The sequence below is a fragment of the Penicillium rubens genome (genome assembly GCF_028828025.1).
Source record: "Penicillium rubens strain IBT 27055 chromosome Unknown utg000002l_segment0_segment0, whole genome shotgun sequence".
Classification (NCBI taxonomy): domain Eukaryota; kingdom Fungi; phylum Ascomycota; class Eurotiomycetes; order Eurotiales; family Aspergillaceae; genus Penicillium; species Penicillium rubens.
This window is the reverse complement of record NW_026890600.1, coordinates 2,729,461-2,753,300: the sequence shown is the minus strand read 5'-3', so window position 1 is coordinate 2,753,300 and position 23,840 is coordinate 2,729,461. Positions and strand designations below refer to the sequence as shown.

The window sequence follows — 23,840 nt, the reverse complement described above, 5'->3', positions numbered from 1 at the left end:
CTGTGGATTGTAGGTGGAGAATGTGAAAAGAAAACTCCACTATGACTGCGCCATGACTCACAGCCTTGCGGAGATAAGGCTCATATACGAAGAAGATTAATATAAGGGTTGTGTGCCTATGTTGTACGGATTTCTAGCTAGTATACATAAGTACGGAGTATATGGATTGTACAGCCTCGATATTTGCTCCACCTTCTGGCCCCAGGGACAGTTTCTCAACTTTCCAATCACTCTTCCCAAATAGGAAACTAGGGCTAGGGCCAATAAGTACCCACTTCCCGCCAATCAGCGTGCAGCGAGTTGTCCCGTGCAGACAACCTTGCGTATCATCTCTCGGTCCTTATCTTGCCCATTTCTATCCTATCCTTATCCCTCTTCCTCCCTAGGACTGTTGCCCTAATTAGATCGCGTTGCATACATTATGGCTATCCATCCACGCCTGCGCCCAGAAGGTTCGCAAGGGCACCTGTCGCCGCAACAAGCCCTAGCCATCTCTGCATGGACAGAGCAACATGCAGCAGCTTCCCTGCAGGATATGACCCTATCGGATTCAGCCCCTGCAGAGAGGACGCCGTCCACACCAACGCCGACGCGCTCTGGTCTGCGTGGAGCCACCGTTTCGCTGTCGATCCCTCTCGACGAAGAAGCGATCCCATCCCAAAGAGTCAAGGTCGAGTCTCGGCCCCCGACAGTCAACTTCCGGCGTCGGGAGCCTCTGCGTCGAGATGGTCTCAAGACCCGGGAAGCTCTGCTCAAGGGCAAAGACGGCAGTCGTCGGAGACAGCGCTGGGAGAACGGTACGTTGTATACGCACTAGATAGGTCGCGGTGAATGCCGACTTGTACCTTCTTGGCTTTGGCGCAGGTTTGGCAGGCAAATGCTGACCAGGCACCAAGATCGTCTGTTGCACAACCCCTGGGCGGAACCGCCGTCTTCAAAGGACTGGGATGTCCAGCCTACTTATCCGCGGCATGACCCGATGCCTTATTATCTTGCGCCCCTGTGGGACGTTCACTATTCCCGTGTGGCGGATCATCAGTCGGCTGTGAAGGCTGCTGAGAGAGCTAATGAGAAGCATCACATTCCGAAGGAACTGAGGTTAAAGCTGAAGCATGCGCGTGCTGCCCATGGCATGCTGCGAGATTTGGAAGATGAGGTCCGTACGTTTATCCAGAAGTGGAATGAGAGGGAGCTTCTGCTTGAGAAGGAGGGGTTGCGGGATGCCCCCGACAACTCGGCTAGTGACGATTCGGAAGATGAGATCGTCTTTGTCGGTCGTAATGGACAGATGCACGACTCCCCCGAACGAAAGGAGAGACTCCGCTTGCTTCGAAAAGAGATCAGCTCTCACAGCGAGCGGGATGGTGAGAAGATGGTGCTTGAGACTTTGTCTGATGATCGTTCTGCTGGATTCGGGTATGTTTTAAGCCATTTCTCCCGTTATAGTAGTGAAATTGACCAGTCTACTGACGCTACTCAGTCGCTGGTTGGTCCACTCCATCGCATCCTACTATGGATTGCACACTTGGTCTGTCACAGTAGAAGACCGGCGAGAGGCCTACGTGGGCATCCGGCCACCTGTCGCAGGAAGCCGTGCCGGGCTCGTTTCCCAACCAGCTTGCCATTCAGAGGCCTTGATCAAACCCGGTGACGAGCTTCCTCGGCCTCTCTATGCGCAGGTGTAGACTGCTGCATTCTTGTTTCGTTCTCCGTCTTCCAGATTGGACATACGATTTTGTTTCCATCGTGATGTTCACAGATATTGTAATTACCTCGACATGAACCCGGGCGCGGTCCCTCGGCTACGGGCGGTCACGTATAGATTTACATTCGACATACTTTTTCAGTGGAAATTCAGGCCAAGGGATATCTTCTCGTAGATTTTGATGCAGTGTTGATCAATTGCCGGTGCGACCATGGTTATTGGGGACTACGAATTCATCATATCGGTGTTTGTTCAATCAGATCAGAGTGGAAACTTCGAGTAACATCATAGAACCCCCTTCGTTCTTGCGATGTCGATAGGTAAGTCTGTGCGCTAAACTTGGCCGATCCTATGTCGTCATGCCTTGGCCCAAGACATGACCGTTAAGGAAAGTAGACGAATCGTACGATCGGACATATGTTGGCATGAACTCTGTAATTGATCTAGCGCAAACTATCCAGGGACAGGTATTCTTCAGCATGGCATGATAGTTATATATAGTGTTACGTACAATGCCTACTACCTATGTAGGTACCTACCTGGGTGCCTTGGGTACATATAACTAGTTAGGGATACAGTCGGCTACATATATTACAGTCCCCACCACACAATGGATCGGAACGGACCGTGCCCACGGTTTCCAAGATTTTCACGTCTGAGGTGTGTACCTATACTCCGTATATATGAAGGGATTTCTCCTAGAAGTTGTGTTCTCTCTACTCCGTATGATGTATATACAAGAATTTTCAAGTGCTCGGACCCTTAAGGGATACCTTGTCTAGGTACGGAGTACGGAGTACAGGGAATCTCGTGTCCAGACCTCTTGGATGCAGCCCCCCGCAATCTCACTGGTTCTTCGGGAAACAAAAAGCAAAAGAAGGGCGAAGCCACGAATGAAGATGAGACACAGGGACTATCACACAGCGCATAGTGTGCTAGAGAGGAGTTCTATCCCCCCTTATAGGTAGACCCCATGTGTGGCTGATTTTCGTGTTCTTTTTCTCTTTTATTATTACTTTTCTTTCTATTTGTGCCGTGAGAATTACGTGCGACATGTCTAAATAAATCGTTGCATTGTGTGTAGAACAAAAGAGTCGGGTACCCAAAATGAGTTGGACATTCTTCCTCCCCCCCAATGTTCTAAATACTTCCCACATTGTGACAGTCCAGTTTTTCACATTCTCTCTGACCTGTTGATTTCTGGGATTCGATCTCCTTTTTCTCTATTTGCTTTTTTCCCCCTCTATTTTACATTCTCCCAATTCCACCGATATTTTATTCCATATATTTTGCCTTCTCAAACAGGAAACCCCTGCCTTTTTCTTTCTTTTCGCCCTCGATCATATGATTGATTCTCTTTCTCTCGCTTTCACTTGTATCCATGCCAATAACCCTGGAGATATTACTCTAATGTCCCTTGTCACTGTTATTGTTCCTCAGTGGCCCATGTTATGAGGATCTGACCCCTCCTTGATTTACGGAATCAACCGGACTATCTACAGAACGGGTGTGATCGCTTTTGCTCTGATATACTTTATTTGGTCAACCACACCACCTGCGGCTTACTTACGGCTAATTTTGATATTATTCCTGGCTTATGTCCACTTATTCTACCATTCTTCGCCTACTTCGCTGTAGATCAGTGGAACACATACACCTATAACCCAAGTCAACATCACACAACCATCATGGGCTCCTATAAATCCTGTCAAGCCGGTAGCTACAGCTCGACAGACAGCTCGTGCTCAAAAAGCACGGCAGCAACAATCCACAGTGACCGAATAGCCCCCAAGCCACCCAAAGGAGACTGGGCAGCCAATCCAGCCAGCCGAAAACACACCTACAGATCCGAAGTTGGAACTGAAGCCGAAGTAAATTACGAGTGCCGCGAGCCACATCCCCGCGCCTCAACCTCAACCTACGCCTCAACAACATACTCCACAGCTGAGCTCGACCCAGAGCCCCAAGCAATCGAGGCCTCCAGCCCCCACGAAGACCGCTACTGGGTAAATGAGCGGCAAGAATTCTACCCACTAGACGCAATTCCATCAACACCTTCATCATTCGCGCCTCTCTTCCCCTCTTCGCGGCGACTGCTCATCCGCCACGACGATGCAACCATCGACGGCAACATGAACCTGCGCGTCGACACGCCCGTCCACCTCCGCGACGGCTCTCATCGCGATGTCATCCTCTTCCACCTTCGCATGTACGACCTTTTCTCACGGAAGTTCTCACTCCGGCGGTATTGCCGCGACTCGGGGCGCGAGGTGTGCCATTCTGCAAGGCGGGAGGTGGTGCCTGCTCATGAGCGAAGGCCTGCGCTGCGCACCTCATGGAGTAGTGTTTTTGCTGGGTTAAGGCCTGGTTCGGCCGGTGGCCATTGTCTGCAGAATGGGGAGCTGAAGAGGCAGGATTCTGGGCTTGCGGCTTGTTGCGGACATGCTGCGGGAGAAGAGGTAGATAAGGGGACGACTGAGGAGGGTGGGTTGGAAAAGGAAGGACAGGGCGCTTTGCCGATACTGGGTGAGGCGATCTTGCTCGAATTCTCGAATTATGCGCATGTCGAGCTGCGCCGCAAAGGGCCTGGATCAACCAAAAAATACGAGTTCGAGTATTGGTCCACGAAGTACCAGTGGCGGAGGGAGGTCCGCAAAGAGGGTGATCTACATGAGGTGTCTTATTTCTTGGTTGACACGCGCACTTCCAAGGCTATTGCGCATTTGGTGCCGGATACGTTGGCGCCGTTGGAGGTTGTTGAAGAGGAGAGTAAAGGGGGTTGGGTGCCCCCTTCTTCGTTGTGGATCAGTGATCCTGAAGTCTACAAGACGATGCCTGATGTTGCCGAGTAAGTTATGCTGAATCCCTGCTCTACCCCTCAACTAGCTGGCTAGTTTTGTCCTCTGGTGCTAGCTCTGAATCTGGATCTGTTCTTGATTCTATTTGCTTTTTTTTTTTTTTTTTTTTGGTTGTTTATTCCCCCTCTTTTTGGTCTCTCTTTTTCTTTTCTGTGGTTCATATGAGGGGGCGTATGGTTCGTGTACAATGCACCAACGCATGCGCCATGCGTAATGCACCATAGCACCCTTGCACAAAGTGATGATAAAGCATGAGGCTGATGAATCGGTTCGCTTTTTTTCAGTGTGATTGTCGCAACAGGGATAGTTGCGCTAGTTGACGACTGCATCCGTCGTCGCTGGCATCACGAGCGACGTCCATCTTGGATCCTGCCCGCTCAGCACTCGCTAGTAAAAAGCCTGGAGCGCATGGGCCCTCGGCGCCTGATCGGCCAGGTACTCCAGCGGAGAGGATCCGCCTAAACGACACAGGGGCTCTCGACTTCAAGACCAGACAAGGATCCTTTATTATGAGATGGACTAGATGGATGAGTTGGTCCTGCATTAGTCGGGGTATTATGGCACACGGGGCTTGATGTTGCCTCTAATGACTTAATGATGTGAATGACGCGGGATATGAATGTCTTGCCGTTCTTGTTCTAGGTTAGCTTCTTCTTCTTGTACCATTTTATTGTGTGGCTTTTTGATCCTTCATCCTTTTTCACCCTCGTACCTGTTGTTCATTGACATGAGTCATCTTGGTTTTAGCGGAACTCCGGGGACTCGAGCAGCCTGATTCCGGATGATCCTCTAATACGGATCTGACAGGGAACCAAGCAGGCTTGCAGATTTGGGCATTTTTCATATTGCATAAACTGGAAATGAGAATGATAGCTTGCAATTTCGTCTCATATCCCTCCCGAGGGTTGCTATGCTGGCGTTGCATACCTACCACGTAGAGTCTGACCGCTCGAAGCTGAACCATGGTTCCGTTTTTGAGCTAGAGCTAGTCTACTCCACGAACCATGGTTCGAGTCTCGAGCTAGACGTCTCGTGCTCTATTGACCTATTGATCTTTGACCTATTGCCCTAATCCAAATGCATGTACACCCTACTCGAAGATTTTCCTCATGCAACGGAGCCAAAAATAAATTAACTAGTGTACCGTATGAAGAAATGTCAGTACTATTGACTATTGTTTAGGGCTCATGATCGATTGGCTCTGGATGAATCTTTTGTATTTAGCGCAAGTAACAGCCCAAAGGATACCCCTGGCCTTGCTGCCTTATGGAAATTCAAGAAATAGCCAATACGACAAGTTTGAATGTATTCTTAGTATGCCAGTATACTGGTCTACTACATCTACTACTGTAGGTACCAACTTTGTATGTGGTACTTATGTAGTCTACTGCGCAGCATACATCGATAGATGGATGTACTTCGACAGATCAAGATTGGTGCGGGGCAAGCCCCTGATTCATTTTCTTTTCCCAATATCTTAGCGCTCTATAGTGTGCTGGCCTAGTCCCCTGTCGACCATCGGCTGTTTCTCTACGTGTTTCGTGCATATTCGATATTAGCCGCATTACTGAGAACCATGGTTGAGGATATTGTCAACTCTGCATGAATGCCCAACGCTTCTCTGCGAAAGCGAAGCCCCATTCACTCCGATTGGGATATTTGAATTGTCTCTGAACAATAACAAGTGAACTTATCCATAAATTCCCTTCTATGGGGTCTCTGCACATCAGGCGGTTAACCGGACGGGCCTAGCCGACAACATGAAATGGAACTAGGGGCTCTTGGCTGTATCTTTGTTAGAGATCTCTGCAACACATGCCCTCCGCCTTTGTTAAGTTTCTCCGACGGCAATGCCGCCCATCTCGCCTCATTCCATCGCTTTGTCCTTTTTTCCCTTTTTCTTTCTTTCTTTTTTTACTATACTGTGTTGATCCTGGGCCTGACAGCAACTGTTCATGCAGGGCGGCCCGGTCTGTGGCTTTTGGGAGTGCCCAGCAATTCCTTCCGAGTCAACAAGGTGTGGAAGTTGACTTCTCCGAAATTATCATGATCCCATCCATACTGATGAGCTGGCAACGCTTTCCAGCGCGGCCCAACTTCGGGGTTGAATCTACATTTCGGGCATCCTCCACATTCTCTAAGACCTAAAAACGATTAAACAATAAAAGCTATGACACTGACGCTGTGGCCATGGGCTCCGCTTTTTGGGCAGAGATCACCTACGGCTCTATACCCCTCATGCAGTCCCTCGTGGTTGTTCCAGAAGCCCGCCGTTCCGCCGATACGGTTCAAGTCCATGCGCACTAACCTTGCCAGATTATAATGTTTTCCTTTTCATTTCCTTTATTATTTATTTATTTATTTATTTATTTATTTATTTATTTATTTATTTATTTATTTATTTATTTATTTATTTATTTATTTATTTATTTATTTATTTATTTATTTATTTATTTATTTATTTGCCCTTAAAGTACTTGTGCTCAAGTGAGGCGAGAGAGGGAAAAAAGGAAAAAGCAAAATGAATGGAAATCAAAATGGAAATCGCATGCAAATCCAAAAGGAAAACCCAACGTGGGGTTCTCTGACTTGTTCACCTTTCTCATCCAATCCGCGTCCATCGTTCTTCCGAAAAAGGTGCCATTTATTCCGGATCCTAGGAGAATTAGCCAATATCTCTGTGTCTGTCATGTAGTGGGAACTAACTTGGGAGCCATCCGGTTTGTCCCTCTTCCTTCCTTAGCCCTTATATGCTGTCTAGCGTTTCTTCAAGGGCTGTTTTTTGCTTAGTCGGCGTGCGCCGGGCCGTTCCAGGTTGCAGCCTCAAAATGATCCGCATACTCTTCGTCTACGCCCCTTGACTGGTGGATAACGAAGGGGGGGATTTGGCTGACGCTGTGCCATGTCCACATCGACATGCATAAGCCCCCTCCGTTAGGTTTGACGGTTAGGCTCCTGTTTGTTCACAGGGGGGAAATAAAAAGAATTTTTAAAGAAATATACGGGAAAAAGAAATACTAAAATAAAATAAAAAATACAGGGAAAAAAACCACGGGGTCTTCTTTCCTGGCCTTGAAGATATGGCCCACTGTTTATATGGCTCCCCGCTCCCCATGTCGTCTTCGTTTGATGGTCATTGAAAAATACATTTAAGAAGATCTCTAGAGATCCCAACTGGTCCAATTGAGCTCATCTGATCCTGTTCTTTCTTCTATATCTTGTGGCTTCCCCTTGAAGTTCGTCTTCTTTTTTACTCTTTTGATCTTCATCCTCAATTAGGTTATTACCAGGCATCGTGGACTCATATCCTCCCCACCTTCAATCCCACTTCATACCACCTCAATTGCAAAACTTAACAGCTCCCCTGCCGCCCTATCTCTCTACGAACCAACCATGTCGTATACTACCAGCCCCCAAGGGAATAGTGTTGGCAGCCGGCCCAGCTGGCAGGACCAGCTCCAGGGTAAGCCGTTGGAATGCGTGGTCAAGCCTCAGCGGCCTCGAATTCCTCCCAAATGACAAGAATAACCGACTAACCACCTCCAGATCATTGCACACGCAACAAGCAGTCTCCTCCTGTCTTCAACATTGTCTCCGATCGGCGAGGTACTTACCCGATTTCCAATCCTCCTCCTCCCCCTCAGTCTCCATCCACCGTCTTCCAAGCTGCAGAACCAGATTATTTTGTTTTCCCTCTTATTCCCCGATTCAATACGCACGGATACAGCGTGCCTCTATCCACCGCTATGTGTCTCGTGGGTGGGCATTGCAGGAAGGAGTGGAGTCTTGCAGAAAAAGACACACAAAAATGCCCCCCTTCACTTGTACACCGACTTTTAGTTTCCGAGCTTTTGACAGCAGAAAGCTAATTACTTTTTCCTCGGAATTGCAGGAGGTCGCACTGCTTGGTCCAGCACCGTCACCGTCCAGGGCCAGAACATCGCCGCTCGTTACTGGTATGACGGTCAGTTTATCAACAACGCCAGAGAGGATGCGGCCGAGGTTGCCCTCAAGACCCTGAACCAGCAGCCCCGGGCTGCTACTGTCTACCAGGGTCAGCTATTCCCGCAGGCAACGTCGTCCGGCTATGGTCGCGGAGCTGGGTTCTGATCGTATTCTCATATCTCAAATATTTCCTTCTAGTCTTGGGCGGCATTCTCTTCCCTTCTTGTGTTTTTATCAATTTTTTGGGTTCATAATTCTGACGTTGATCCTGAACTCTGTTGCTCTTCATTTCTTGTGTGGTGGGTGCTTGTTCTGGTTTGTTTTCCACCTGTTGTGAAGGGCCCTCGGGGATCCACAAGTCCTATCCGATACAAAACCACATACATTTGTTGTCGTGCTGCTCTCTCACTTGCGTTCTTGACTGCAGGAAAAAAACGCATATCTCCTTCACCGCACTGCTCTCCTCCCACTTCTTTCTCGTGTCGACATCCTTTTCTCGGTCACGCTGATGCATGCACTATCCCTCGTCGACAACCACGTCTTCCCGGTTTCTGCAAGTCTTGCCCACAATGGCTCACTACAATGCAGAGTCCATGTCATGGGCTCTGGTGGAATAATTCCCGACACCAGAAAGATGGACAAAACAAAATAAAAAAACGAAAAATGCACCATGCAGCAACCCTGCCCCGGATGACCACTTCCAAATGCAGGTCACTACTTTGTTTCGCATTTGTGAAACCTCAGCACCAGTCGTGACACACCACACCCGAGGTCCAGACGGCTCAGGTACATGATACGGTGTCCGGATGTCGCCAGGCCTCGTGTGATGCATCGCGAACCGGACTCCCTGTTGGCTCTTTTTAGCGTCCCTCCCCCCACATACGTTTTTCTGTAAGCAAGATTATTTCTGTCTCCCCGATTCGGGTTCGTACAGGTCGCCTTTTGAGTTTGATTCGTCTCTGCTTTTGCTGCGCTGTCTGCCTTGAGCCAAAACCCGAAGTTGGGCCAGACCCTTACTACCATTTGATGAGAGCCGAGGGGCTCGGGTCTCATGCATTGTGTCAAGTGACTGCTGCTTGTCCCTTCGAGAACATATGACTTGTCATGCTCGGGCGGGTTTGATGTCATACCCGGACAATTTTCAATTGCTGCTCGCTGATGCGCAGTTCGGATGGCAATTATACTTGTGGCATTGTTGACAAGTCCAGGGTGACACTATCACAAATGATGCTGCTCCCTGTTGCTTCATTAGCCCTGGAGCTCTGGAAAAATGCGTGTGTGTCTGTGCCACCGCAGATGCAAAGTGACTCGTCCCAACTTCAAGCGCGATGCGACATGGCAAATATGGCGATAGGACGCAATTTGGAACAAAAGGTCACAAGCAAGGCTGCCAGATTAAGAGGGGACAAAACTTTTTGTTTCCCGGGCATCTACTTGTCTAGAATTTGGATTTGATTTACGGATTACTCGATACGTTTTGCTTTGCTTTGTCTTTCCTTGATTCAGATCGGGTGTCTGCGCCTGGCAGAGGGAGTTTCTTTGGTACCTGTTGTCTCTTGTTAGGCTGTATTGGGTTTTGCAAGTTCGGACACGGAACTGCACCGAGGTTATTTATTACGTTGGTATCATATATGGATGGTACTGGACTTGGGACTATAATGGTCGGGGTTTGGTTTCTATCAGATTGTTCTCTTTTGTTTCTTATTATACGATTACAGAATATCTATCGACAGCACTTATATGGGTGAATCCTTCTTTAGAAAACAACCATGACGGATATACTAATGGATCCATGGTATATAACCACCACCGGCCAGGCGAGACTCGCCCCTTTGTAGGAAAGGGTGTCGTACATGTTTACCCTTGTTTGAGGTACTGTTGATCATCGCGGGTTCTTGCCGCATTGGCCTCCCGGCCGAACTTTCACATCCGCCGGGTAGCACGGCGTTGGCCATGTGTCTAGCAAAAACATTAATTTCCGATGCATAGCGGCCGAGTTGGGCAGCATTCCAAATGACCGATGTTGACTTTTGGCTGAAACGGATCAAATACATTAAAGACAGAATATTAATATTGATCGCTTCATGTCGCGAGGCATATATTCCAACAAAAGTACGTTGTAGACTCGACGTTGGATGTTGGTCAGTTACTTTGGACTGAACCATGGAACGCTGAACTCTAATAACCAACAACTCTAATTGTCTATTTTGACCAACTCATTGCAGGCGTATGAACTCGAGGTGGTAGGAATGCACCTAACAATAGATTTTGTCAGTATTTAGGGCTAACATTATGTTCGGTATGTAACCATCTACAACTGCACATTATATGGACCATTTAAAGAGTGATCGCCAAGACTCCTGCTTGATGTGGGTGGTTTCCGACAAATGTCGATCAGCCATATTTGTACTCCGCCTTCCTCGGGCGGTGGTTATGTCGATCGACTTATACGAGACAGAAGTGAACACCAAGCTATCTAAGACGCCAAATCGTTTGAAGACCTGGCGTTAGAACACTATATAATTAAATATTCCATTGCCATAGCCAACCAACTACAATCTACCTCAAACCAATCACTTGTCTAAAATATCCGAGAAATTCAAAGCACCAAACTCCCATCTATTTCATTCCAAACAGTCCCTTCCACCCAAATATCATCATGTGTTTCTGCTCCTCGCGCGCGTATACTACGGCCATGACGCCTACAGCCAGCACACATACAACAAGGATTACGAAGCATATAAAAATAAAAAGAAGCGTCGTGCACGTCAAAGTGCCGCTGTTATTGCTGGAGGTGGAGATGGTGGATGGTAGCGGCGGGTGCTGCTAGATCTGGAGGGTTGGGAAATGGCGTCGAATATTTCAATTTCTTTCATATTTCAATTTCTTTCATATTTCAATTTCTTTCATATTTCAATTTTTTTTAGTTGATTGAGTAGCTACGATATTATTGACTATAGTATATAGGGCCCAAATGGGTCTGGAATATGTCTCGAATCCGGAAATGTAGGCAAGGGGACATTGGAGACTCAGCCGACATGTACAATACAGATCTAAACCTTGCGCTTCACTTCGTGCATTATGTAGATGGTGGAGTTGAAGTTATCCATTTGCTATATGTACTCCGTACTCCGTACAAATTATCGAGAATCTATAATTTGTGATAATTTGTCATTAAAATTAGTTACTTCAGTGTCTATCTATTTTATGACTCAGATGCATGCAATCGTATACGACATGTACACCCCGCAGCTCGTGAACTGATTCCTATCAACTTTCACCACAATAACAATACTCCAGACCTACTAACTAATACGCAAAGCTCTTTCCATCTCTTGCCCCATCTCCACGGCGATTGCGCCACCCATAGTAGAGTCTCAATAGAATGCAACCGGCTGTCACAAAGAAAAGCAATGCCGCATTTGTCCAATGTCCGGTTGGATATCCGATTTTTGCTTCGTTGCTTTTGTAGATCCAGACGCCGACAATCTGACCCGGTGCGCCGAATGATACGTTGAGTGCTATTGCGAGCCCTGCACCAGCGGTTGAGCTAATATTAGAGGATAGCCAGCCTAGTAGAGGTGGGATGCAGGCAAAGGCACCGCTGGCCGCGACTATGAGACATCCGTAGCGGCTCTGGGGTTTGGGTTAGTTGATGACGCTCATCGGCTTGGTGCACACTTGAGATGGTGGATCGAGTGACTTACTAAATATGCACTGGCGGGGAGAACTGCAGAGGCGAGGAAGCCCATTGCCCCAACGAAAGAGAATATGGCTGAATGGAGACCACGGCTGTAGATTATTGGTATCAGGTTAGCGACTTGCTATTCTTCAAAGAAGAAGAAGAGGAAAAATTACCTGTTGAAGTAGTCCGCGGACCAGGCCACAGCTATAGTCACGACATAAGCCACCGCGTACGGAGGCACGGTCATCAATTGAGCACGGAGATCAGAGTATCCCAGGCCAGCGGTGATGGCAGGCGTAAAAAGGGAGAGACTTGAGAATGGCGTTGAGATGCCAAAGTATACCTTTTGGGTGATTAGTCTTCCAGGAATTGACAGGAGAAAAAGGCACAGAAAACGTACCGCATAATGAGCGTACAATCTCCAATCCGTCAGCGTAGCCTTAGCATCCTCCCAAGACATAGCATGAGCAGAACCTTTAGATCCTTCCAAAATCAACCTCTGCGCAGCAAGTTCCTTCTCCTCGGCAGTAAGCCAACTAGCAGTCTCCGGGTAATCTGGCAACACAAACCAGACCAAAACAGCAGACGCGCACGATGGGGCCCCCTCGATGATAAACAGCCATCTCCAAGCGGAAAGCCCATGGACGCCATTCATATGGCCCACACCAAAGGCAATAGCACCACCAAATGCCCCAGCTAGTGTTGCCGAGGCGAGGATCAGGGCTACACGAATCGATCGCTCGGAGTTGCGGTACCAGAATGTAAGGTAGTATACGAAGCCGGGGAAGAGGCCAGCTTCCATTACACCGAGGAGAAAGCGAAGTCCTGTTACTTGGGCGTAGTTATGGACGCCGCCGAGACCCATTGTTGTTGCACCCCAAGATAGCATGAGGAAGGCAATCCAGCGCTGGTGTTTGTTAATGGAATTGTAATAAATGGGAATGGATGATGTGCTTGGATTGGTTTAGACGTACACTTGGACGGAGCTTCTTCAGGAAGTAGTTTGACGGGACTTCGAACAATGCATACGCGATCAGAAATACCATGAGTGCGATCCTTTTGTACATCAGCGCTTTGGATTGTCGCGGTCAATTAATGGTTGCGACTCACGTGTACTGATACGATGTCATATTAGTCTCCGAGAGAAGATCATTGCCAGTATCCGAATTCAAAATTTTGGCATTGCCTAGATATTTCAGCTTCAAATCTATCCAATATTGGGGGCCGGAAACACACCGATGTTAGAGCGATCGAGATAACAAAGCAAGTAAATTGCAGCGCACAAGGGAATGATGCGTAGATCTTGTTTCCAGACCAAGGCCTTTTCACGTCCGTTGAGACCATCGTCGACAACATCAGGGCTGGCCAGCTGCAATACTGTCAGTCTTAAGCTCGCACACCGCAAAATCAGTTGGTTCTATGACAAGGGGGAAGGGAAAGAAGATACCTCCAAAGGTTGTTCAACATCTGGCATGTACTTTTCGGTTGCCATATTTAAGCAAGTACAAAAGAGTCGTGTCAGGAATAATAAAATCAGAAGAGACCCGTCTCTTTTTTTTTTATTTTTTTTTACTTGTTTTTTTCCCCGTGTGATTTTAGCTCCTCGGGTTGATGTCCCCCGCACTAGGGCGACTCGCCATTCCTCCGATGCCACACCGGCATTGGGATATTTGGGAGATCCGATTTCGGGGCTACATCTAATGTTGGAGGGCTTGTTTCTTAGTCCAAGACAACGATTTATACATATTTGGTTGGAATTTGATTATCGTCTCTTGTTACCCCTGAATTGGGGTTTCCCCGGATCTCCGCATCGAGATCTTGGGGACGTCTGGGATCGTCTGGGATCCTCAAAATGAATCAACATAAAAAACATTGCTAACAACAAGCATGGACATCATTCACATTACAAGTATTGAATAATCGTTGTATATATATGTACGGAGTAGTTTGCAGGTTATGGGTTGGGTTTTATCGGAGAGCCACAAAATTCAATGGCAGTGTTGAGTCTCAACCAAAGGCAAAATTATCCCCGACGTTGGAATCATGGAGCATTGAAGGACTTCTCATACAAGAGAGTTCAAAAGTATGGAAACAATGTAACTACCTAGGTAACTGAGCGCGTGTATAAAAGCAAAACTGAGCCTCACGATGCAAACCAGACAAACAGCTTATCAGATAAAAGTGTTCCTGATTGCATCGCAAACACTTGATCACCCCTCCCCATGCTATGCCACCGTTTGCTAGCCAGGCGCCTCGCTAAAACATCATATTCTCTATCCATATCGATCGCGACTATGTCGACTACCGCCGCTCCCACCCGCAAACCGATGCCCTCCGCATTGACATTTGATCGCCATGCCAAATGCTCGGTACGTCCTTGTGGCATGCCATTCTAAAACCTACAGTAACATATACCTGATGCGTGTTATGGTTACAAATAGACAACTAAGGCCCGTGCCAGCACCCTCCACCTGCCTCATGGCTCAGTGCCTCTGCCGATCTTCATGCCCGTCGCGACACAGGCATCTTTAAAGGGCCTAACATACGACCAGCTGCGAGAGACGGGATGCATGCTGTGCTTGAATAATACATATCACTTAGGTCTGAAACCCGGTCAGGCGGTACTAGATGCAGTGGGCGGAGCGCATAAGTTACAAGGCTGGGACCGGAATCTCTTGACCGATAGTGGAGGGTAAGATATACTTCCCTTCCCTCGCACATCGAGAGTATGTTACTAACCGGTATATTGTTACTCAGTTTCCAGATGGTGTCGCTTCTTAAGTTGGCGACTGTCACAGAGGAAGGAGTGCGGTTCCTTAGCCCGCACGATGGCTCGCCAATGTAGGTGGCTTTACCGTAAACCGTCTAGCTAGATATCCGAAATGCTGACTTCTTGCCAGGTTACTGACCCCCGAACACTCAATTGCCCTCCAAAATTCTATCGGATCTGATATTATCATGCAATTAGATGATGTAATTGCAACCACTTCCCCAGATCATGCTCGCATCAAGGAGGCTATGGACCGCTCTGTGCGATGGCTCGATCGGTGCATTGAAGAGCATAAATACCCCGAGCGACAAAACCTCTTTTGTATCATCCAGGGTGGTCTGGATCTCGAATTGCGGAAACAGTGCTGCGAAGAGATGGTAGCGCGAGATACTCCAGGAATCGCCATTGGAGGTCTATCGGGTGGTGAGGCGAAGGAGGAGTTCTGCAAAGTGTATGTGCCTCTCCTTTCGCTAAAAGAAAAGCAAAAAAGCTGACCAACCAAAGAGTGCATACATGCACTGAAATTCTCCCGGAACATAAACCCAGATACGTTATGGGCGTGGTATGGATGCGTTACTGAATTAGTCATTCTGCCTTGACTAATCACGAAAGCTAGGGATATCCCGAGGATATTGTCGTAGCAGTGGCTCTCGGTGCAGATATGTTTGACTGCGTTTGGCCGACGCGGACAGCAGTAAGACTCAACAAACCCTGCAGCTCTATCCCCATACTGACGTGAACCAGCGCTTCGGAGATGCAATCGTCTCCTCTGGCACCCTGAAATTAAGCCATAAATCGTTCGCCGATGACTTCCGTCCAGTTGAGGAGGGCTGTACCTGCATTTGCTGTCGTCCAACTGACCAAGGTGGTCTTGGGCTCACGCGGGCATATATGCACCACATCACAGCCAAAGAGACTGTCGGCGCTCATCTGTAAGTGTGGACTGACCACAATATCTTGTTTTGGTTCTAATGATTCCCAGTTTGACCATCCATAATGTCCATTATATGTTGAACATGATGGGGAAAATCCGACAAGCCATCATTGATGACCAATATCCGGCTTTCCTTCGCAAATTCTTCTCCGATATCTATGGAGGCGATAAATCAAAGTTCCCTGAGTGGGCGGTAGGTGCTCTGCGGGGAGTTGGGGTGGACTTGCTGGCAGATTCATGACGGCATGAGCACCGATTTTGATGACTGTCGAAGGAATAAATGACGAAAGATTCATTTTATACCATAGAAAAGCGTGCGCATCAGTTCCAGCGGTGTTCAGTTAATGAACACAGACTGGATCCCATCAAATATTCATTGAAAATCCCAGCAGTATTATCAATGGCATGAAATTATTTGCAAGTTCCTACCTATGGTGGTTTGTTGAAATCTATGGGCTTCAAAAATGGTTGTATATGCCGACATTAACTTTGATACTTTAGGGGTGATATCGTATGCCCAAGTACGGAGATAACAGTTAACTAAAAGTGGATTGGATAATTTGCTTGAATAGATTGGCGCACGATGAGATACGAATCAAGCACGTGACCGCGTGTCGCGTCGGCGCGACCCACCGATCTCCAAGATCCCCCTCTCCATCGTCTACTTGACACTTTGAGTGTCTCTCTACCGTCAAATATCAAGGGGAAGCCTCATAGACCGTCTCTCACTAATCCATCTACACCATGACTCAAGACCAGGTCGCCTCAGCCCCAGTGGCATCCTCGCCGCCACACGACCTCTCGCACGAAGAGCACCAATACCTCAACTTGATACGCACAATCCTCTCCGAGGGCGAGCATAGACCCGACCGCACTGGCACTGGCACACAATCAATTTTTGCACCACCGCAGTTACGCTTCTCTCTCTCGAAGCCGAACCCAGAAGGTGGCGAGCCAATCCCCATCTTGCCCCTCCTCACCACGAAGCGAGTCTTTCTACGCGCCGTGCTCGCCGAACTACTCTGGTTTATCTCTGGCTGCACCTCGTCGCTCCCACTCTCCGAAGCCGGGATTAAGATTTGGGATGGAAATGGAAGCCGCGAGTTTCTGGATAAATCCGGCCTCGGCCACCGCGAAGAAGGCGATCTAGGGCCCGTGTATGGATTCCAGTGGCGGCACTTTGGCGCCGAGTATGTCGACGCCAAGACGGATTACTCCGGCCAAGGTGTCGACCAGCTCAAAGATGTTGTGCACAAGCTTATTCACAACCCTTTCGATCGCCGCATCATCATGAGCGCGTGGAACCCCGCTGATCTGAAGAAGATGGCCCTGCCCCCGTGCCATATGTTCGCCCAGTTTTACGTCTCATTCCCGCCTGGCATGAAGCTCGATGAAAAGACCGGCCGTCCATCGGAGAAGGGTACCTTGTCCTGTGTGCTCTACCAGCGCTCTTGTGATATGGGTCTTGGCGTGCCCTTTAATATCGCGTCCTATGCTCTTCTCACCCATATACTTGCACACGCTGCGGATCTTCATCCCGGGACTCTCATTCACACTATGGGCGATGCCCATGTCTATCTTGACCACATCGATGCGCTTAATGAGCAGCTTGTTCGAGAACCAACGGAGTTTCCCGAGTTGCGCATTAAGCGTGATGACCGGGGCGCCGCGGTCGTTGACGGCTGGAAGGAGGATGAGTTTGAGGTCATTGGATACAAGCCTCACAAGATCATCAAAATGAAGATGAGCGTTTGATTTATATAGATTTCTGATTTGCGGGCACTGCCCGAGTTATTATTTTGTATGATACCAATTATTCTGTGATGTATGCTACAGCACTACATTTTGAAATAGAAAATAGCAATGCATTCGAACTCCAAGCTTACATGTACAGCAAATCCACTTATGCGTTGTGGAAGCAAAACATGCTTCCAGGTATATCAGGCTGTGTCTATGCTTCGAACAGCAAAGTGCAACAATAAAAAATTGAACAGAGAGAGCAAATAAATGCAGATAAATGCATCATGCGCTCCCAAGAACAGCCCCAGCGCCGCGAAGCAACACAATCGTGTCGCCTTGCTTTACCTTACCAGCACCAATAGCCTCCGAGAACTCGAGGAAATCTCCAGACTCAACATGGAAGATCCGCAGCCTCGAGTCCTCCCCATCAACCCTATTATTTAAATTCTGAACCCGCAACTTCTTTGCCGCATCATCAAGCACACGGCCGACTTTCCATCTCGAGTCGAAAAAGAAATCCCCAGCCGGCGGCTCCGCAGCCTGTGTCTCCGCCGTACCAACAGTATGCAAATACAACCTCTTATCCACAGGAACCGAAGCATCTCCCTTAGCCGATCGTTTTAGCCCATTAACAGCAACCGCACGCGCAGCTGGACTATTCGGCTTAGGCTTCAACTTGGGCAGAGCTGGCAGTAAGGTCCCCTTGGCAGCGGCCTGCTGCTTATCCCGGCCCCAAGTGCGCACACGCGCGAACATAGACTTGATTGTATCGTTTGGCGAAGCGGCATTGCTCTGGCGCGCGCCCAGCGGGGTAATCTTGGCGCATTCGTGTTCCTCACGGAGACGGTGTTTCAGGCAGTACTGGTGGTGGCACTGGGGGCAGCGCACGGCGGGGTCTTTGAGTGTGTTGATGAGGGTTTTGCACTGGGTGTGGGCGCATTGGTCGGTATTGTAGATAGATGGCTTTTCGAGGGTGGTACGATTTTCTTGGCTGGTTTTGGTTGTTCCGTTACGGCGACGGGCCCATTCGCCTTCGCGAGGACACTGGTGCGCGGTTTCGGTCCGGTGATCTAGACAGTATGTGCTGTGGCAGGATTCGCAGCGGAAAGGGAGGAAGTCTAGTTGGCCACAATACTCGTATTGGCAGTGCCGGCCCAGGGATTCCAGGTCTGTGTCGGCCATTTGCGTGAAGGTTTCGTTTCGGTCACTGGAGGGGCTGCGCCCTTTGGATACGGTTATAGGGGGCATGATGATGCTTGGTCTTTGGGATTGAGTTTATGAGACATGAACCGAAAGAGAATGCGTGGGATAAACCAGATACTCGAGTATGCGATCGGATAGAACGCGCTGGCACAATCGCCATGTGACTAATGTGGAGAAGGTTCTGGGCTTATCTAAATGCGGAGTTAGCGTTCGGAGTTAGTCCATCTATGGAATGAACACATCCATGATTCTACAACGTAAGGGCGAACCTACAACATACATACATATGTAGATACCAACTAGTATGATTGACGAACTTGGCAAGAGGCATTATGGATGTTTGAAAACTGGCGAAATGCTGGAGAAATTTCAGGAACCCCGAGATATCAACGACTACTAGTTAACTCCATCGTTTTCTTGAACACTGATTCACCATGCTCCACAATCAGCGAATTATGCCTATGTTGTAGGACTGCTTTCTCGGTGAGTAGTTAATCTGCCTTATCGCCTAACAGAAACAACCTAATAAGGACTATGTCTACAAGGCACTGAGGAAAGACGCAGGAAAGAAGTTGAATGTCTCTCTTGGTTGTGGAGCATCCGAGAGCATCCAAGAGCAACACCAATGGAGCGATATGCCTGTGTCAAAAAATAAACACTTAACCAATCTCATCATACTCCTATTACTCTTTAACTCTTAGAAAGGCAATAGAAATTGTGTATTGAAAACTCATAAAAAGGATAGCACATGTAAGTCAGGCGATGGGAACTTGGCAGCTCCAGAGTCTAGTGCTATGAGATTCTCTAGCTCGCCATGTATCCTAACAAGGTAGATTAACTGAACAGTATATACTATATTAAGCTGAGAAGTAAGGCGTATGGATTATAGTCAGCGTCATGTACTAGACGAAATTTACCCCAGTTTTGTAGGAGATAATCTTCCTGGCATGACAGTAGAGCACTCTTTCCCGATTGACTTGGCTGTCAAAATATTATTTCCAGATCTAAAGTGAGATTACCTGAGAGTCTAACTTAGCTGTATCGAGTTGATCTTAATGCCTCCAATTCAGTAGCCTGACCCCACAAGTTCTCCAAGGCATGTTTAGTACGATACAGTAGATATTGCCGGCGCATAGCTCAAACATCTACACGCAGGACCATATGAGTTTAGATATTCTCTTTTTTTGGCCTTTGCAAAACCATATAAGAGTTGTTTCCCAAGTTTCTTTCTTTGGTCTAAGTGCTCTATTTCCAGTGTAGAGCTAGAATGAAGGGTAAGCAAAACAGGTATCTGATAACCATCTGAAATCAGTGCCAACTGACGTGTGAGGTATGCAACGTATGTTGTATATTGTAATAGAAATGGGCTGGCTATGAGTCAGAAACCCACCTATAGTGACACATCACCCCAAACCCCGCGATGTCGGTACTCTCAAAGTGGAACTGTTGAGGAATTCCTATTGGGATCCACCTGCTGGTGTATTGGTGGCCAGTGATGACCGCACAGAAACGTGACACGAAATCAGTCTTTAATGTTCAAATCTTACTTGAATAATAAATGTGTCTGACTGTGAGTATAGTCCAGGCAACATTGAATACGACGTTTATAGTCAATCACAACACCATAGAGTGAAAGCGGTCTGTCTACATATGTACCTAGGCACGCAGAAGTGGAAATGTATGGCCGTGTATAGCACTTGGGGATTCTTATCTGTGACTACATACGTATCGTACCCGCCTATTGGAGAAACATGAGTGAAACTTTTGCCAGGGTATTGTCAAGCCTTCATGCAGTTAGTGCCCCCAGGGCTGCTTTGCCTACATTTTTGCGTTGCAAGTAGGCACCTTTTAAGTACGGTATATAGAAACGGAGACAATCCCTTTCTCTTTCATAGACGATCAACTAGTAATGTACTACTCATACTAGTGAAGTTGTACTAGCAATGGACGGACCGGGATGCAGCTCGGAACCCTAACCTTTAAATGCCTGATTTTGAAGGCGAATGGAAACCCCACTCTGCAGAAGTCGGTGAAAAAGAAGAGAAAATATCATCAAATATCATAGCATAAGTTAATGTTAGGATCGGGGAAATGCGGGGAGAAACCATACTTCAGTCCGTTTAGGGCAAGCATACGCGTTGTCCTGGACATCCTCGTATACCTTGGAAAGTCCGGAGTACTCAAAACTTCTAGAATCTCGTCCCTGACTTAGTTATAAGGTCGATCGCGGTGCGGCGACCGCACCAATCACCGGGCCGTATCCAGCACCGGCGGCCGGCCCGGTTGACACTGTTATTGGTTCGCTTGGCCGACCTTGTCTTTTTGAGCCGGCGATCTATAAATGTCGATGGTGCTTGATTTCTTGATAAGATGTTGGCATTACATTATAGAAAACGGGCTGGGGATATATCTACGGAGGGGTTTCTTCTTCTATTCACTCTCTTCCTCTCTCCCCTCCTTTTATTCCCAGTATAAACCCTAACTCGTTCCATTGATCAGCGTTGATCCACAGTAAGTTGCCTCAAGGCATGCCCCGCGTTGGGTTTATTTGGGCTAACAGTGTCATCCAGTTAGATTGAAGCTTTACTGAACCTTGCCCGGTCCTGTCTTTACATCACGAACACACCAGACTGCCAGACGGTCACGAACAGATGGTAATAGCGTTGCCCGCTTAAACCATACATCATAAGCCATGACACAGCAAATCCGAGAGGAGGCTATGCCATTCGGTATCCAACACACCAAAAGCCGGATGGCGGAACTGTTAGCGGCCGATGTAGTTGTTGCTGCAGGTTCAGCGACATTGATAACGCCAGCGGTGATGATCTTTGACAGGTAAGTCAAGTTATACTCAATCTTATCAACAATATACTGACCAATATCACTCAGACTCGTCGTGGAGAAATCATTCTACAACCAACCTCTCTTCCCGGCATTCCGCAGGCACCTCTGGTTCTCCCTCACACAACCCGCAACTTTCTTAACGTCACGACCCAGTCTCCTCGTCTGGTCCCTTTATACCGCAACCTTTGCCACTGCCAATGCCTCAGAGACAATCCTGAGCAAGTGGTACCCGAAGATTGATCATGCTATCGCAGGCATGACTACCTTTGCTTCAACATTCATAGTCAATTCCTCCGTGGGCATCTGGAAGGACGTGAAATTCGCCCAATTATTCGGCCACAGCAACACCTCTGCGCCAGCCACAAACAACAAGACCCCACCAAGCCCAACACCAACCCCCGCATCCACCTCCAACGCAGCCTCAACCTCAACCTCTAAAACGGCCCGCTCAATCGGCCGCACCCGAATTCCCGTAGCAACATACTCAGCCTTCCTCATCCGGGACGCCCTTACAATCTTTGGCTCCTTCAGCCTCCCCGCCATGGTTTCAGCATCAATCCCAGACTCCATCGCCTCCCAAGAATACCTCAAGATCCTGATCGCACAGCTCGCTATCCCGGCCTCCATCCAACTTGTCAGCACGCCAATCCACCTGCTCGGCCTGGACCTATATAACCGGCCACAGGTAATGCCGACCAAAGACCGGATCAACCGTGTCAGTCGCGACTGGATTGGCGCGTCCCTACTGCGCATGTGTCGCATTATCCCCGCGTTTGGAATTGGCGGGTTCGTTAATACAGAGGGCCGGCTTTACTTGCACGATCAAGTGGGTGGTCGGCGGAAGGAGTCTTGAGGTTTCTCCTTATAAATTATAGATATACAGATACAGATACAGATACGGATTCATAGACAAATATACCCTTTCCTTTTTTTTTTCTCTTTTCATCCCAATGTTCCATCTTGTGTGTGCCTTATCCGCTATCTCCCCCACTCCCGATATCACCGGGCCGGTTGTAGGCGCTTCACCTCGGATCGGCAAAGAACACAAATGTGAATTTTGGGCTTTCATTGCAATTTTTTTCCCGGGAGTTTCTCGGTTGGGATATGGCAATGACGTTATTAGGGGTGGGTTTGTTAATATAGGGATATTATTGCATATCGCTCGCCTCGACGGATAGCGATGCCGGTCGAAATTATACGGCTGGTTTACCACGCCACTTAAAATAATGTGCTCTGGGAAGAGGCTTGGAAATGAGGTCGTTAGGATATATATTCTATTTAGAACATCATGGTCAAGAAGGGAAATCCGATACATATCACTTGGGGCGACACAAAAGACATGGGTATATGTATAATCCCGGTTTCTCGAGTACATATTCGGTACTCATAAAGGCACCACTGGGCGCATGACCAAACACTCTGTCCCTCCATGTCGTAACCAGGCAGTGCAGTTGGTGCCAGTAAAAATTCATGGAGAATGCTATGGTGTTGAACTTGAAAGTGGTCGAGTGCTTCGCTGCCAACTGAATAAGCATAACGGCGGTTCTGGTGGGGTCTTTGCACGAGAATAGGGGCCAGCTGGGTTGAGAGACAGGGGACGTAGAGATCTACTGTGAAAGCAAGAAGTCTTTGTGCAAAATGACAAACTATCTTCCAACCTTGGAAGGTCATGGACTGCTTGGCCATGCTTTGTTGTCGTACCCTATGCTCTGGGCGGGAAATTTCTAGGTCAAACTATTATGAATTTATGCGGTGCACAAACTACCTACTCCCATACAGCAAGAAGGCTAGTTGTGAATATGCTAGAATGCATATCCCCATAGTTCAACTTACAGTGGTGGCTTTTACAAGTCGAAGAAATGAGTTATTCTCAGAAGTTTTGAGCGTGTTTCGAAAGTAGCCTCAGAGTGAGACTATGGATTCCGATATGTCTATCTATACCGGATGAAAACAGATACTAGTTTCTCCCTGGCTTGCTTGGCGGATATCCTAGCATGCTCGAAAGCATATTCGCTTCCACGAGGCCAATGTGTTCGCTCTTGGTCATTCGGAGGAATAACTCAGTGTAGGCGGCAGCAGCGAAGGGTATCCCATGACTGATGGCCCATCTAAGCAAGCCTAGCAGGGAAGCCAAAGCTTGAGCGAAAGGCGTGGAG

At 48.0% G+C, this 23,840-nt stretch overlaps 8 protein-coding genes across 8 annotated transcripts; 6 read left to right on the top strand and 2 right to left on the bottom strand.

Annotated features, from left to right (window-relative positions):
• Nucleotides 1-421: 421 nt before the first annotated feature.
• On the top strand, nt 422-1,685 carry N7525_003524 (uncharacterized protein; the record flags this gene model as incomplete). Its single annotated transcript, XM_061212737.1, has 3 exons — nt 422-797; nt 822-1,416; nt 1,481-1,685. 3 exons carry the CDS (start codon nt 422-424, stop codon nt 1,683-1,685), a joined length of 1,176 nt encoding a protein of 391 aa, XP_061069758.1.
• Nucleotides 1,686-3,393: 1,708 nt separating this feature from the next.
• On the top strand, nt 3,394-4,557 carry N7525_003523 (uncharacterized protein; the record flags this gene model as incomplete). Its single annotated transcript, XM_061212736.1, has 1 exon — nt 3,394-4,557. The coding sequence occupies one exon, from the start codon at nt 3,394-3,396 to the stop codon at nt 4,555-4,557; it is 1,164 nt and encodes a 387-aa protein (XP_061069757.1).
• Nucleotides 4,558-7,956: 3,399 nt separating this feature from the next.
• On the top strand, nt 7,957-8,673 carry N7525_003522 (uncharacterized protein; the record flags this gene model as incomplete). The annotated part of the gene is made up of 3 exons (XM_061212735.1): nt 7,957-8,026; nt 8,110-8,169; nt 8,456-8,673. The coding sequence occupies 3 exons, from the start codon at nt 7,957-7,959 to the stop codon at nt 8,671-8,673; spliced, it is 348 nt and encodes a 115-aa protein (XP_061069756.1).
• A 3,144-nt stretch (nt 8,674-11,817) lies between these two features.
• N7525_003521 (uncharacterized protein) lies at nt 11,818-13,685 on the bottom strand (the record flags this gene model as incomplete). Its single annotated transcript, XM_061212734.1, has 8 exons — nt 11,818-12,144; nt 12,216-12,300; nt 12,367-12,536; nt 12,594-13,100; nt 13,168-13,249; nt 13,304-13,379; nt 13,430-13,562; nt 13,641-13,685. 8 exons carry the CDS (start codon nt 13,683-13,685, stop codon nt 11,818-11,820), a joined length of 1,425 nt encoding a protein of 474 aa, XP_061069755.1.
• A 730-nt stretch (nt 13,686-14,415) lies between these two features.
• On the top strand, nt 14,416-16,138 carry N7525_003520 (tRNA-ribosyltransferase family protein; the record flags this gene model as incomplete). Its single annotated transcript, XM_002559033.2, has 8 exons — nt 14,416-14,562; nt 14,635-14,885; nt 14,951-15,034; nt 15,094-15,414; nt 15,468-15,525; nt 15,580-15,657; nt 15,708-15,895; nt 15,946-16,138. 8 exons carry the CDS (start codon nt 14,416-14,418, stop codon nt 16,136-16,138), a joined length of 1,320 nt encoding a protein of 439 aa, XP_002559079.2.
• Nucleotides 16,139-16,641: 503 nt separating this feature from the next.
• N7525_003519 (thymidylate synthase) lies at nt 16,642-17,652 on the top strand (the record flags this gene model as incomplete). The annotated part of the gene is made up of 1 exon (XM_002559034.1): nt 16,642-17,652. The coding sequence occupies one exon, from the start codon at nt 16,642-16,644 to the stop codon at nt 17,650-17,652; it is 1,011 nt and encodes a 336-aa protein (XP_002559080.1).
• Nucleotides 17,653-17,919: 267 nt separating this feature from the next.
• On the bottom strand, nt 17,920-18,885 carry N7525_003518 (AN1-type zinc finger protein; the record flags this gene model as incomplete). The annotated part of the gene is made up of 1 exon (XM_061212733.1): nt 17,920-18,885. One exon carries the CDS (start codon nt 18,883-18,885, stop codon nt 17,920-17,922), a length of 966 nt encoding a protein of 321 aa, XP_061069754.1.
• Nucleotides 18,886-21,532: 2,647 nt separating this feature from the next.
• On the top strand, nt 21,533-22,537 carry N7525_003517 (uncharacterized protein; the record flags this gene model as incomplete). The annotated part of the gene is made up of 2 exons (XM_002559036.1): nt 21,533-21,675; nt 21,730-22,537. 2 exons carry the CDS (start codon nt 21,533-21,535, stop codon nt 22,535-22,537), a joined length of 951 nt encoding a protein of 316 aa, XP_002559082.1.
• Between the last annotated feature and the right edge of the window lie 1,303 nt (nt 22,538-23,840).